This window comes from Myripristis murdjan, chromosome 9 (assembly GCF_902150065.1).
Source record: "Myripristis murdjan chromosome 9, fMyrMur1.1, whole genome shotgun sequence".
Taxonomy (NCBI): domain Eukaryota; kingdom Metazoa; phylum Chordata; class Actinopteri; order Holocentriformes; family Holocentridae; genus Myripristis; species Myripristis murdjan.
The window spans coordinates 3,485,032-3,501,125 of record NC_043988.1 but is presented as its reverse complement, the minus strand read 5'-3'; the positions used below and the strand labels follow the sequence as shown (position 1 = coordinate 3,501,125).

The following is a 16,094-nucleotide window of genomic DNA, read 5'->3' as shown; positions in this document are numbered from 1 at the left end:
TGTGCTACTGAAAAACAGAATTACACTCTAAAACAAAAAATGGCACCAAAGTGTATCACTAGTATGTATTTTTTCATTGTTTCTTGTATTTTTTGATTAAAAAATCATGTTTTATATGGTGATTTTTTGGAAATTTAATTTTAAATATATCTTTATCATAACTATAAACAGGTTAATGCTTACTTGTACATTTCAACAATACTGAATACGTGCTGAGTGTTCTGAATTCCTCCCTTATCTCAAGCATTAGGCTTATAAACAGCTAAAAAAAAAGTCTCCGTTCCTCCTTTCTTTTGTAAAATGTGTGATTTGCTTGTGTAAAAGTGTAACTGAAACTGCTCTCCCTAATGTGGTCAGTGATCATCCGATAAGCCATGATTCTGGATCTAATTCTGTTTTCCAGCATCTGAGTGCAGCTTTCACACTGCTGATTACGCAGTTCTTTTAGAGCACCTTGATAACTTAATGAACATTCATAGTCTTGCTGTCGTGGCCTAGATCCAATCAGAGAGATGGCGCCTCAGAATACCTCAATGTCAGCTTTGGTGTTCCTCAAGGCTCAGTTCTTGGCCCCCCTTTTGTTCTCTGTCGATTCACTTCCTTTGGGTGAGTTTATCGCTTCAAGCATCATCTTATACTGATGATACCCAGAGCTAAATTCCTATTAAATACAGTAATCACACTCTTCTGCTTAACTGTGCGGCAGACAAGACTGAGACAGACATCTTAGTAATGATAAACCTTTAAACTTTTGCCTTTGTCATCTACTCTTTCTGCGTTCTTTGCCTCCCTTGTTGACTGTAAGGTCACCTCGCAGGCTGTGGTCATGGTTAGAGCTACGGTTGGTGGAGGATTAGGAAGCGCTGCCTTACAGGCAACGTCTAGGGCAAAAAAGTACCATGAGCTATTGTCCATGGCTGACACAGAAACCCCTGTCACCGTTTGTCACATCTCGCCATGTGCTTCAGTTTGCCTGCACTTTGTATTGAAGGGTAACTCAACCCAAATCTCTGTGAAGCTGTTACTGTAATGGTGAATAGTATGGTGCCTCATCTTTGGTGGCAGGTGATGTCAGCACCAAAGTCGTGCGCAACAGGTGGTGACATCACCTGCAGCAGCTTTTGCCATTGGTCAGGAGGTCAGACTTCAAAGACATTTGGGTTTGGGGTTTAGTTTCCTCATATAAACGCTCGGCTCTGCCCCATCTTTTCAAAAGTGAGGAGGACTGAGTGTTGAGAATGACTTTTCTTTAACATAAAAATAAAGAGGTTAGTGTCAACTGTATTCTGTGTGTATATATAACCTTTTGAAACCCAGGAGCTTTTTTGAAAGGTTTTATTTCACCTTCGTAAAAATAAAAACTTTTTTTTTTGCTTTTCATATTTGTTTACTTTTTTCAATTTGTAGGGGTAAATTTGTGGTAATTGTCTTTATCTAAGTTAAAATATACTTGATATTTAAAATCTCTCTCTGTGTGTGTGTGTGTGTGTGTGTGTGTGTGTGTGTGTGTGTGTGTGTGTGTGTGTGTGTGTGTGTGTGTGTGTTCACCCGTTCCCAGGTGGCTTCCTTTCCTCATAATGGCCTCCAAATAAACTTGGACACATGGAGCAACTTCACCACTGAATTACACAGAACAGTAACATGCTTTAATGATAGAAATATGTACAATATTGATTTAAATTTGTAAAAAATATATCCAAAATTTGAGCTGAAATCTGGTCCTGTGAATTCAACTCTCATTTTGTAAACTGCAAGACTCTGGTCCTGGTGATACTGCAAATTGTATCAAAACGGTATACTTATTATTCAAAAGGTTGCGTCTAAGAAAGTAAAAAATACAAAAACTGGAAAAATATACCCCTGGAAATCAAAAGTGCACAAACCAACCTGAATGATTTCTCAGGCTGGTGTAACACATTGAGTTGTTTCACTTGACTTGGTTGTATGCAACAGAGTTTCGCTGGAATTTTCTGTGTGTCACTTCAATTAACTGAAAGGTTTCATGCAATCCAGTCGCATCAATCAAAACTACATGCAGCAACACTTTTTTACTAAATCTCTTAGCTTTGGCATAATATTAAGTTATATCCAAGATGGCAAATAACCAAACTTCCTTTTCCAGTTGCTCACAGTACCTGGAATACACAAATATTTAAAAGTAATGTTAATCCACAAAACTTGAAAAGTGATTTCTTCCAAGCTGATGCAACCACGCTGCATACAGGTTCTCAGTTTGTTGCAGGGGCTGATACGCAGGGTAACTGATGGGTAACTGATGGAACTCATAAGTGCATACAACCATGCCGGGTGAAAGAGTTTCACAAGTGACACCAGCCTTGGATTTTTCATATTTCATAAGACAGCATTTTGATTACTTTTGTACATAAAATCATAGATATCTGTATCATCAGATCATCTTGCTGTGCAATTAATATTTTCCACTATTGCAAAATGTTCCATTCAACGCATTTCTCTGATTGTGTGCTACTGTGCTTAATACAATAGCCTGTGAGCTCATCTACACAGATACATTACATCAGTCATTTAGCAGAACACACTAATGAAAAGACAAGAGACATTCAGTAACCTGGTATTAAATGCATATCTCAAACAAAAATGATAACACTTAACAGTCAAATGTACACAATAGAAAATAGTATTTACAGTTAAGCCTTCAACTGTTGTGCTTCACACAGTGAGATAGGGATTAATGGTTCATTGACATATTATTTAAATTGCAACATGGCCAAGTGCAATATCCAAATCACAGGTTATGCTTTTTTTTGTGATAGGTGTGACCAAATATCAATATAAATACAGTACTGTGGTACTACAGAGACACCCGGCCTACAAAAGTTTGTTTGGTGCAGACCCTGCCAAAAATCACATTATTTTTATACATTTTGTTTTAGTCAAATTGAAAATTATGTTGCAAAAACTATCATCCCCACTACTATTGTGCATCATATTGCAATATCTGACAAAATAGTTGCTCTTTTTTGACCATATCATTCACCCCTGCCACAGGAGATGCTTGTAATTATTCCTGGATCAGTATTCTTTTGGAAAGAATAAAATGATGCATTCTGCCTTTAATGCTTTAATCCTTTGAAATAAACTGATGCCGGTTTAGATTTTCTTGTCAAATAACTTCAAAAGTGAGCACCGTCATTGCTTAATTAATGTACTTGAATAAAAAGATTTGCCAAATAGGAGGAGGTATTACAGTGGGATGTAAGTTTGAAACAAGGATGCTACCACTAATGTGATTAATGGGCAAACTTTGAGCAACAAATTATTTCAAAAAAGTAAAAAAAAAAAAAAAAAAAAAAAGAAGTAGACACAGCCACATTGTCATGAAGTCTGCAGTGGTCAAGGGTGAAACTGAAAGTGACCAGAGCCGTGTATGATGGCAGACATTATGGTTCACATCTTGAAATCAAATAATGGTCATTTTGCGGTAGAAAAGAGGCATCATTTTCCTCTACATTCCTTTTAGCCATTCCAGTATTTTAAGACATCTGTTGGCACAGTACTTTGAATTATTAGATAGCACTGTAAGAATTTGTGGCACACCGTTTAAATGAGTGGTTAATTATTATACTATGATAATGCAATGACTCTATGGGTGTTAATAAATGTGGCTAAAAGTAGAACTGCTCAGGCTTAAGAGCTCTTCCAGACTTCAGTCCTTAGTTTGTAGGGCAACATCACCAGACATCTCAAGTACAGTCAAACTACATTATATGTACTACTCCAGGTCAAATGGAATGCCAGAAAATGGCATCAGAAAAGCATTTATGTTTGGACTTAGATAAATGGAGATATAAATAAGATCAAGAATTTGTGAGCTTAGAATTAATCATAGATTTGACATACCACTTGTCTGGCACAACTGTCACGTACGGTCTTGTTTTCAGAAATACTTGACCTTAACTGGTTCTTAAATTACATTTCAATATTCAAGAAGTCTGAGCTTTTAATTCCAAGTTCAGGAATTGGCAGAAACACTGTCTGATTGACACTAACGTCTTACCAGTTGTTCATGTCAAAATTATGTACCTAAACAGTTCACATCAAAGGTAAGACCACAATGGTAATACTTGATTTTTTTTTATTATTATTTCTATTTTTTTGCACATTACCTGTATTTAAAAAAAAAATGACTGGTGATGGCATGATTATCTTCAGAATTCCAGAGTCAGTCAGGCCAACCTCTCCATAATCCTCTCACAACTATTATTCTGCATTGCACACCACCAACAGTAGTGCTCAAATCCCATTTATTTTTGAGAGTAAAAACATCACGATCTCAAATGGAGTCCATAAGAAAATCTATAAAAAGTGAGGAAGTCTGTATCATCCTTATCACCAGCTCTTTTCCATGACTTGGCTTTGGCATGGTGTATGGATTTACTCAGTGTCCAGAGGATTTCCTCTCCGACTTCATTACACGGAGGTCCTCGGCTTGCGGATGAGAAGGTGGACGGGCCCTTCATTAGCGGCTTTAATGATGTTCCAGGCATCACAGTGCATTAGGCCCTCCAGAGAGTGCCCGTTGATGGCCAGGACCTCATCACCTACCTCAATGACCCTGGACAGTTCTGCAGCTCCTCCTGTTATAGAGGGGCAGAGAGAGTTAGCTCACATGTAAGCTGCATTATAAGAACACATTTTTCACATTTTGAAAAAAAAAAAAAAGATATTATTTCCCTTCCCCCAGCTGTTCTGTAGGACAGTAGTGGTGCTATCTTCCTCTCATTGTTACTGAGTGCTGGATACTGGCTGGATGCTCCACATGCTAACTGTTAGCCATTGAGGTGCACTTGCCCCTGGCTAAGGTAAAGTGAAATAATGTCAAATTTTTCAAAATGAGTGAACTATCCCTTTAAATACAGAGAGGGCGAGATAGAGAGAGATTCAGAGAGAAACACTGTGCGGCTTCAGGTAGAAAAAAGGGTAAGCTATGATTTGTCTAAATCTATTAATAATTTGCATCAAATGATGACTCATGATGACTCCTTTAATAAAAGTGCTGTCCATGGTGCTGAAGTATAGCGCCTGCCACAGAGAACGAACAGAAAGCTGTTGTCAGAGCAGCTGATTTTGGCCTTTGAAAATCTCTTCACCACTCAAATTTGACACAACAGACTATGGTGGCATTAATGCTGCCTCTGGATAAACTGTGGAATGATTTTTTGACCTGAACAATTATGAATTTGTCCTCAGTTGCCTGCATTAAACTGTAGGTGGTAAGCAGGACCTGCATGTCCAGTCTGACAAACAGGATGGAAATGAAATCTACCAACTAACAACAATAGTGGTGAGCAAAAAGAGAGATCAAATATGACAAACTATTCATTTATTCCTTTATCCATTCCTTTAACTGTTACATACATTAATCCAAAAAAAGGGTTTGGTGAAGACTTGGGTAATGCAAAGTCCTGTCTATGGATTTGGGGTTTCGTTTGCTGTCTCTCTGGCTTGTTTCAGATTTGGAAGCACTCCTTGCCTGACCATGACTAATATATTCTGCACTTCCCCCAAAAACTGGCTCAGCTTGCCACTGCTGCAGCAAACATGATACAAAAAAAAGAGTCAGCACTAAAAATATCATCCGTTTAAAGTGATTGGCTAGAAGGATATTGATCCATTTCAGGTAACTATGAAATGGATATGACTATCACTGTTTTAAAGTGATTTGAAGTGAATCACTTAGTTCTCAAGATTTTCCACTGAAATGATCTCAGAGTTAGCTACTCTATGTATAGTGAATGTAAGCAAATGTAAACATACTACAAGAAGGTAAGATTTTGGATTTTGTTCAAAATTTCAGTGCCTTTTTTTATCTACACTTGAATGCTTTCCATCAGCCTGTGACAGGATCTCCTATGTGCAGTGGTTTTTTTTCCCCAATAGTTTTGCTGTTTTAATGGCTCTTACTGAGGCAGTATCTACATACAGTTTACTGCTGGGGAAATTATAGTCGTTAGGAATTTATGAATCTGGAATAGGTGGACCAGATGCTTTTGTATTCAAGCCTACATGAGCTATTTGAGGTCTTTGCTATGGTTTGCTTTGTTGAGGTTTTTTGCTATGGTCTGAGCTTGGCTTTATTATTTTATCATTAGCCGGTCTTAGATATTCTGTTATCTGTTAGAGTTTTATTTGCATAGACTTGGTATAATGTAGCAATTATGTAAATGACCTTTTGATTTTGTCATTCTTACATTTTGATGAAAAATTAGTTTCCTTTCAATTGTGAACTGTATTTGAGCAATTTCATGCATTTTTTCCGGCTATGGACATAGTCCAGTCATTTTATGAAAAAACCTAGGACAACTTTTTATTCCAACTAGCGCATATCAAATCAAATAATGTGTGATATGCATGTGTAAACAGAATAATTCAAAGAACTTGTAATTGACTTTTTTTCTTGTCTTTGTGTGTGTAATCAACTTGTGATTTTTGTAGTGATATCTGAAAGTAAAATTTTGAACCCCTTTCACCTGTGTGTTAAAAAGGGCGTTTTTTGGTATTATATTGTTATATATAGGTGATTTTCAAAACTTTCCACCAATGGGATTCCTTGGGACTTTTTTTTCCCTCACTCAGGACATACTGAGGATACAAAATTAGTTGAGTTTGCTTCTCTTGCAATTTGTCCTAGGTTCACCCCAATTTGGCCTAAAATTACTGGACTAATAGCCTACTCCACGCCAGTGTTGCTTTTCCAAATTTCCAGATTGATCTTATGTGAATGACTGAGTAACCCATCCAGATGATGTAACCTTTCATCCTGTTTTTAGAGTATTTCTACATTGCATACTGTACATTACAAAGTGATTATTCAGGTTTATACAAGTGACAATGTGCATGCATGGGTTTTCTTTGACCCCTTTGACTTTTGTTGACTCTTCCTTGTGATAATATCTAAGGAAAGAAGCCAGGATGTATAGTCAATTTTTCTTTCAAGTCTTTGTGAATGCAATATTGCAGTGAGAACTGATTGTTGGTCCTAAATCAGTGCTTTAGCTTTATGCATTGCTGGCTCATGCTTTCTAAGACCTAGACAGAAACATCACCTTTAAAGATGCGTTTGATATTTAGGGGCCTGTCTCCATGGGCTGAGGCTTTGCCCCCCTCCAGACTGAAGCCCAGGCCAGCAGAAGTCTTGTGAAGTGCCACCGTTAAAGCACCATCCGGACCTACATTGACCACTGAGAAAGAGAAAACATAATTAGAATAATTAGAATAATTAAGGTGAGGGATTATCTTAAGCAATACACTGCAATGTGGTAATTTGGCGAGGTTGATCCTAGCTTAGGCAGCATTTGAACTGATGATACTGTGGTGAAATCTCTAATTAAAATGTTACTGTTCTAGTATTTATTCAATTTTTTTTCCTCTGCTTTTTACAGCTGACATCAAGAATTTAGACCACATTATATTAATCTCCAGTATATTCCCAGATTGGTGAAGAGGCCAACACTGAAAATGATGTCAATTAAAATATGAACAAAGCGAACAGCTGGGAGGCAAAAGTTCAGACAAGGGAGCCCTGCCAAGATGGGGCTTAAACTAAATTGATAAACTTAAGTTTATCATTCATAAACAGAGGTAAGTTTGTCTATTTTCCACACATGTACCCCTGGTCCTCACCTGCTCCAACCTCCATACACTTCTTGGCAGAGATGACCCTCCTTGGCTGGCTAGTTGTGTCATTTCTTTCAGAGACATTTAGTTCACTGTCCTTGCCTCTTCGGATGACTACTACAGCTTGGGTCGACAGCCTAGCTTGGTGGAGGCAAGATAAAGCCTCTCCATGGGTTTTGCCTTCCAACGTTGTGCCATTTATGCATAAAATGCTGTCCCCCCTCTGGATAGTGCCTTCAAGGCTAGCTACACCTTTGTTGAAGACCCGATGAACCTGGACAAAAAAGATGAGTTATTGAAAACGTGCAGTTGACATCAGTAATACATGTAGCTGTAGGTGTTTTGTGTACCCATTTGGAGTGTAACAATACATCAATTTTGAGATTCAATAAGTTTTCAATATTAATATTAAGGTCACTTATTCATACAGAGCTCTGTCTACCTGCAGAAATCAGGGAGGCAAATACCATTGCTGTTATCATAACCAAACTTAGGGCCCGTTTATTTTCTTAATCTTTTAGTCAAACCAAAATACCAAAGTACTGTGGAGGGAGATTTCAGTCTTTGTCCACTGGTAGTCTTCGAGAGTTTAATCTAGTTTCTGCCAATGATGATATTTTTCTATTTTCTACTGTTTCTTGTTTTCCCTGCTTAGCTTGTTTCTCTTCTGACTGAGTGCCCAGTGTCTGTGTTGTAGTACATTGCATCATTCCTCTATATGTAATTTCCAGCACCTTGATATAACACTGTACTTACAGTTACTGACTTTTGCTCAAGGTCCACTCCACCAGCAATGCTGAAACCAAGTCCAGAGCCTTCCTCTTTAGTAAGGACAACAAAGTGAGTATTATCGTTCACCTGTAGAAGATTTAGACACAAGTTGCAATCAATTTGACAACATACTAAAAAACAAGTAGGATGTTAAAAAGAAACTGATTGAAGACATTAAATCACAAATCTTATGTACTGTACAATTTGCCATTGTGGGTGTTACTACTGTCTGTTACCTCAGAGAGGGCCTTGGCCTCCTGAAGCAAGGCTAGCACATCTGATTTGGTTGTCAGAGTGGACAGGATTGCTTGCAGCTTGCTCTGGTTCACAGGAGAAATAGCCAGCTCCTTTAAACTGCAGACAAAAGGAATCCACAATTTAAGACAGGGTTCATGTCCCTTGCTTCAGAAATGCCCTTTCAAATGTGATTGTTCTTTGAATAAAAATTACTACATTTAACAGAAAAGCTTTAGATTAACATAACCTAGCAGAATAACAAAGTGCAGTAAATGTAGACTAAAATGACCACTTAATTTAAATTTAAACCAGTTAAATTAAATCCTGATTTCCCCACCTGATGGACCAGCCTGGTTGGTGCCCTTGGGTCCTCGGGATTTCCTGAGGAGAATCATCACTGGCTGCAGCATCACCTTGGCTCACCCTGGTCACATCCACTCCTTTGGAGGTTTCAGACTGGGGAAAGCCCTCACTTACAGGGGCTTCCATAATCTTTATAGGATCCATCCCCACATCAGTTTGATATGTGACTGTACCTGTTCCACTGGAGAAGTCCTCTGTGCATAGTTTTTCTAGGTCAGGCATACTGAGAGCCCTGAGCTCCCGCAGCCTAGTGCGGGAAAGTTTAGCATTCCCTCTGGCATGTTTGCTCCGCAGCACTGGAGAGGCCTGGGGGGCAGCTCCATCAGAAACTTTGGGAACTTCACTCGCAACTTTGTCCTCAGTCAGCTGAGTAGTGTTGCAGCTTGCAGGTGGCAGGTCAAAGTTTATCAGTGTAATACTAGAGGGAGACTTGCCATGAAAAGGTGAGAGAGTTGTGATAGGGTTTAGATTCTCCACACATGAGCTGAAACTCCTTCGCAGAGCACGGCAGTCAAGGGAGTTAACCAAGCCCATATAACCAGAAAGCCTCTGGTTCAGTGGGGGCCTACATGTCAGAGCATAAGACTGAATGTCGATGCATTTGACCACAGGCTTGTCAAAACTAGCCAAGTTTTCAAAGGATTTTATCTTCTGTCGGACAGAGAAAGGGTTGGGATCCCCAGGCAAGGCAGTGTCTATAGAGAAACGTTGCCTTTCCATTGCTCTTGTATACAGTGTAGACCTGCTGGACTTTGGGCTTTCACTTGGCTCTGTTGTACAGATTTTAGAGTCACTGCTTGTGGTTGAATGCGCTACATTTTTCGAAGATGCTGAATTAACTTCTTTGTTACCAGCCACACTATTTGTATTTTCTAGTTTAAGTACAGAGCTGGAGGATACAAGCATAGGTTCTAATTTTGCCCCTACACCTCTGTTAATGTCATTTTGGGAAAATAAACTTTGAGTTGGATTTGAGTCCTTTGTATTCACAGTTTCTTTGCATGCCAGAACTGGTTTAGGTGATGATGATGATGAAGATGACAGCTGGACCTCTATGAATGTTCTCTGAGTAGGAAGTAGATCTTGTTGGCCCTGTGGTACAGTTACTGCCTGGGAGTCCTGCTTTCCTTGGCCTGAAATGACCTCCTTTTTCTTGTTGGCAGGTTGTGCAGCCTCTAATGTACCAGTTTGAGACTGGGACTTAGCCCTACCTTGTTTTATCTCATTTAGTTTGGGAGAAGCAAGGCCATTGTTCATATCAAGCTGTTTATTGGTCTTCAAACAGCTGTATGTGGCTGCCTTCTTGGATTGTGGTTTTGGTGACTGGACTGGGGAAGAACTGACTGTCTTGGAAACTGAAGTTTCAGTTATACTGGGTTTTAAAGAAAGCTGGTCCTGTGTTTTGTCTTTACTCTTAATGCTCAGGCCCTTCAGTTTGACAGCACTAGTACAAGGTCTGTTTTGACTTTTATCCTGAAGTTTACTACTAAAGTTACTCCTCAACACAGGAGAGCTTGAACCACTGTGAAATTTTGGGCCAGAGGCCCTAAGTAAAGGGCTGTTGGGGGTATTGGTAACTGAACCAGAATCCAGGACTTTCTCTCTTTCCTTGTCTCTTCTAATTATAGATGGTGACACTATTGTGCCTGATACACTGTTGCTTGAATTGGAAGCCTTTGATTCCACTGAAGTTGAATGGCCAAGTGTTTGTGTACTCAAGTCTTTTACTGAGCCTGAGGTCTGAGAGGCATTTGCATGCACTTTTGCAGTCATATCCTGACTCTGTGGAGTGACATTGTTAGTATCGAGTGTAGAGAAGGGACTTCTATCAACCCCTACACATGCCACAGATGTGTCAACTATGTCACATGGCCCATTGGCACTACTAATGGGGCACTCTGAGGACTCTGTGAAAGGCACATATATTGTATCCTTGGAAGACTGGCATAGTTCTTTACTAGAGATGGCTTTATTTTCCCCTATCAAATAGGCACCTGGTAACTGAGATAGCTTGGATAGCTGTGGACAGTGAGTTGTTACAACAGAAGGATTTTTGTTTTCCAGTGAAATAACAGTCGATTGCTGCAACACTTCAAAGGCCTCAGGCATGTTTGCATTTTGGCCATTGGAATGCAGGGGAGGCAATGGCCCATTCAGTGACTGGCTGAGCTGAGACTGGTGCAGAACAGTACAGTGCTGGGGTTCAGAGAAACAGATCTCCACCTCTTCCTCATCTGAATGTGGTTCTTGGAACTTTTCATCACAGCTGGCCATTTTATCAACGATGTGACTGTTGTTGGTGGTGGAATCACTCTCAGATTCTCGGTCATCCACCACATGATATGCACATTTAGAGTCAGCATCAGGTCTTTCCTTATTTGATCCATCGGTAAAAGCAGAGCAGTCATCTCTGAGATTGCTTAAGTTTCTGGAGTAGCTGTTTAAGAATGTTTTCCCCAGAGACAGGAGGCAACCTTTATTATTTCCTGTGTTCAAGATGGAAAAGTCCAGTAGACTAGGAACACCACCCTTCTCAAGCATGGTTATACTGTGTTGGCTTGAGCAGCATGGTGCACTCTCATCACTTGATGCTTTGGCGGGGGAGTGGGAAGGTTTATAGTTATCACTGCAGAAGTTCTGGTCTAATATAAAATCATCTATATTGGTGACAGGTATTTGAGAGTCATGGTTTGTTGGGGTTGTGGGGAGGTAGCTTGTCTGTGGCAGGGAATTTCCTGTATTTACACTTATTTGTTTTTCATTAGCTGCCTCCTGAAGGGATGTGGGTGGGTCCACGCTGGGGGCTCCATCATAGCCCATCGATGATGTTATCAAACTGGATAGCCGATCTACAGCTGTGGCAAAAAGGAAGTTGAGAAAGGAGCTGTTGTCAGGCATGTCAGACTTAGAGATGTCAGAGATGAAAGTGTAGAATCAACCATTTGACATGACATGATTTTTTCCAAACACACTTTCTACAACCTATACATTCTAAAAACTAAGAAACTGCCAGCTTAGCAGCCTGGCAATGTGGTCACACTAACATGAATACAAAAACTTTATTGTCCACAAAAGCGGAAATAAAGTTTATGACATGAGAAGGAAGGATTTACAGTAAGGACGATCAGTCACACTTAAGTCTAGTAATCAGCTAAAAGGTACTTCGACAGTGCAAACATCCACCAACTCTGAGCAACTCTGCAACTCGCAGTTATATCCAAGGACATCATTCCTGTCACTTAGATTTTAAGATGAATTGATTTCTTGAGCCTGTAAATATCTGTCTCTGATTCAACACCAAAGCACTACCAAAATCAAATCAGTTGTTCCATGGCCCAAGGCCCATTTGTCCGTCACTTTTCATGAAAATCTGTCCATGGGTTTTTCATAACGCTGACAGGCAATTAAACTAGAAAAAACAATCTTTTGGAGGTAACAAAAAGGATGACAAAGAGAGTTGACAGACTAGTTCTTATTTTCAAACAAAATAAAACATTCCTAGATGATGCAATACCACCAACTCTCAACTATTCAAATCCCATAGGAACATCTAAAGTTCAGTATATTATGTGACTTTTTTTGTATATATTTTTCTATAATGCTAAAATATGTGTTATCATTAACTGATGTTGTGTCCTTGTTGGTTGCACTGGAAATCCAGTGCCACTTTACCAATCTGTCACCATTCTGGACGTTCAATTCCTATTTTCTCTGTTTACAAAGCTCAAATTGTTTCATAGCTCCACCATCCCTACAACATCCTGTCCATATTTTTTTAAAAATCACAACAAAAGCCCACAATTCTGACTGTGGTGCAAAATACTCTGCTGAAATTCCATTAATTACATGCATGCCCAGTGGTAATGTGTCTCTGTGGTTACCAGGATGGAGCAGGAGAAGTACAGGGCAAAGGCTGTGGCACAGGCCACAGGGGTGCTGGACAATGTTAAAATTGTTGCAAGTCACACAATCAATTTGGCAGACTTGTGGAAACCTGCCACAGGCTTGACTAAGCTTCCTCATTAGGCCGACCTTCGACAACCTATCTTGCCCTCACAATCTCCATCAGTGGTTTGCTACAGAGCAAACCTGTGACCTCTCTCTATCAATGCCTCCCTGCAGCATGCACTGACAGGTTGCAAAATCGCACAGACACATGGTCACTTCAGATGGCAACATGACCAAGTGCTCAAGAAGCTGACAAAAGTGGTGGAGGAAAGACAGTAAGAGGCAAATAACAAGAGTCCAGCAAGGAGGGGCACACTGGATCCACTTTTTCAGGCAGAGGGAGTCTGGCCGGCACTTAAGCTCCTGACCCCAGGGTTTGAGTGGAGAATGGAGGAGGACCTGGACAGGCAGCTCCTTTTTCCAGGGAAAATCTGCAGCACTACACTGCGGCCAGACATGGTGCTGTACACCGCAACCAGAAAATCATTATTGCTTGTTAAACTGACAGTGCTATGAGAAGAGGTTCTGGAGGCAGCCCACGGAAGAAGTGGAGATCTAGGTTTTCATTAGTAGTCATTTTGTATGAGTTGTAAACATTCCCTCTATTTTGTTTTTGCCTCTGTCACTGTCATATTTAGATCTTTATCCCATTTGTTATATATGTTTTGTAGTAAATCTTCGTTGCTCTCCACTTTAACAAGAATATCGTATGCCGCTCAAATAAACTGTTTATCCCTTTAACTTAAAATTTTCCTTATCTCAGTTGGAACTCTGACTCCAAAGTCAAGATTATCTGTTACCCAGTTCAACTGCAAATACCTAAAAACTTCTGTGTCCCTTAGTTTATTTATGTTTTGGTTCTTGAAATGAAAGTACTGAATTTTGGTGTATGATATCTGAGATGTCAGCTGATAAATCAATTGCAAACTGAAGCTAATTAATGAACAAAAACTCCCCCTAATAAGACATAAGATCCCTGAAAAACATGATGCAAAAAATTTTGGGTGGTCTCCAAAATATGTATTGACGGCATGCAGGTTTTTTTCTTCTATATAAAATTCGGAGTCAGCGGTAGTTCTTAAATTTCATGCCCTGGCACACTCTTTCTAACCCTAGATGGAATGGAGTTACTATAGGAGTACTACAGAAATATTATAGGAGGCCGCGCATCTGTGTGCATAGCAGTTACTACAGGAATACCACAGAAATATTACAGGTTGATTTATCCATGTTGGAGTTTGTCACTAGGACAAACTCCAACGTGGCAGCAATCAGGCTGGGGCTAACAAGTAACCCCACACACACCTGCTGCCTCTCATTCTGGACAACTCAGGATAGCAAAATAGAGTCCAGCTCCTGTCCAGGGGTATGGTTTCAGAATCAGGACTGTGCATGGAAGTGTGTCCAACTATATCTGACAGGTATTGCTTGATCTCCTGCACAAGCTCCGGCTCCTTCCCTCCCAGAGATGAGACATTCCACATACCAAACTGCAGTTTCTGAACCAAAACTACATTAAGTAAAATTAAAAATGAACAAACTTGGATGCCAAGGTGAAATTAAATTAAAATGGAAATCATTTTAATGGATGGTGGCAAAATGTAATATTCTTATCAATGTAAGCTCTAGCATGACATGTGATAGAGGATGGATTTTCAAGTGTAATGAAGAACTGTATATCCCCACTGCCAATTCACTGAAAGGGAGACAAGACATGCAAGAATGCATACTGTAGAAAATTAATACATGCAGAAAACAGATTACTTCTTCCACAAGCAAAAGTCCTTGCTGACAACGATTTCATTACAGTTCTACAAAATTAAAAGAAGGAAAGTGAAAACAATTAAGACCAAAACAAGACTTTGCCTTCAAACTGATAACACATCTCCAACTGGTCTTATTTCAAACCACACCTTCTGATGTCTGCCTAGTTTTGCAAAAGGTGGCTCACACACTGCAAGGGCTGAGCAGTGCCAGTTGCTACTTTTCATCAAATGTATTCTTGAATCATATCATGAAAACTGTTTGAACAGATTCAAAGTGGCATGAAAAAGAAGAAGGGCTAAAGATTGTTTCTTTATCTTTCAGTGATCCTGAGGCTGCAGGTTGATGTTTTTGAGACTACTGCCCCCTCCTGGCATGAAAAATTACAGAATGGACACATGTTCACAGCTGCTGTTGTGGTGTGTTCACACACACTTTTTAGCAGGCACCATTAGATGACACAATGTGATCTATCTAACCATCTGTCTTGTTTGGCATTCGTTGCATAAGTTGGCTTAGTGTGTCCTGGGCCTAATATTAAACTGATAAAAAGCAAAGTGTACAGGAAAAGGGGGAGCTACAAGGTAACTACCATTAGCTACTAGAGGTATAATGAATAATATAGTCACCATGGACACAAAACCGGATGCTTGCAGGGGAGGTGAAGGGTACTGCCAGGAATGGAAGGTTGATCCTACATCTTAAGGCAGCATTTGAGGGAAAGACACACTTTTCTATTCATTGCAGATCTAGGTCATGGTTTCCATTCAGTACTCACAATGGCAAACACAGCTAAGTCTTTAAAAGGACCTACCTATTGGCATCTGGTTAGAGAAGTGATGGGGGATTTTGTTCCAGTGTTAGAGCTATGTCTGCTTTGTAAATAATAGTGTCAGTGATAATGGCAACACTTAGTAGCCATGTGAGGGTCTACTGGATGTTGTAAGAGATAAAACTAGTATGTATACATCTATGTACACAGTGGGGTCTGAGTCCACTACCATAAACTGTTTCATCATTTATCAAAAAGTGCATTAGTAAGAGTACATTATTCAGGAATGACACAAACAGGTCTTTAAGACATGGTTGTATGAAACTGAAATATATCTGAATTATTTTGTTTGCACACAATTTAGTAAGATTCTTAAAAACTGCTTTCACATCATATATTTTATTCAATTAACACATGAACATTTTTGTGAAACAGTTTGAATTATTTTGGTCCTTTAACAACTAATTCCTCCTGAGTGATTGTTGCAACTTTAGTTTGTTGCAGGTTTGTTGCAAGATTATTTTACTTTTAGAGTAAGTGTTTTGCAGAGTGAACCAGCCAAATTGTTCTCAAGTGCTGATAA

General features: G+C 39.5%; 1 protein-coding gene across 2 annotated transcripts in view; it reads right to left on the bottom strand.

Moving 5' to 3' along the window:
• Nucleotides 1-1,620: 1,620 nt before the first annotated feature.
• The window catches only part of pdzd2 (PDZ domain containing 2), an 82,514-nt gene continuing 68,040 nt past the window's right edge, over nucleotides 1,621-16,094 (bottom strand). For both annotated transcript variants that reach the window (XM_030059634.1, XM_030059635.1), the window contains 6 exons: nucleotides 9,002-11,882; nucleotides 8,664-8,781; nucleotides 8,413-8,514; nucleotides 7,663-7,930; nucleotides 7,086-7,220; nucleotides 1,621-4,616 (listed from right to left, as the gene is read on the bottom strand). In XM_030059634.1, coding sequence (XP_029915494.1) covers nucleotides 4,450-4,616; nucleotides 7,086-7,220; nucleotides 7,663-7,930; nucleotides 8,413-8,514; nucleotides 8,664-8,781; nucleotides 9,002-11,882 — 3,671 coding nt within the window. In that variant the 3' untranslated portion in view covers nucleotides 1,621-4,449. The remainder of the gene's footprint in view (nucleotides 4,617-7,085; nucleotides 7,221-7,662; nucleotides 7,931-8,412; nucleotides 8,515-8,663; nucleotides 8,782-9,001; nucleotides 11,883-16,094) is intronic.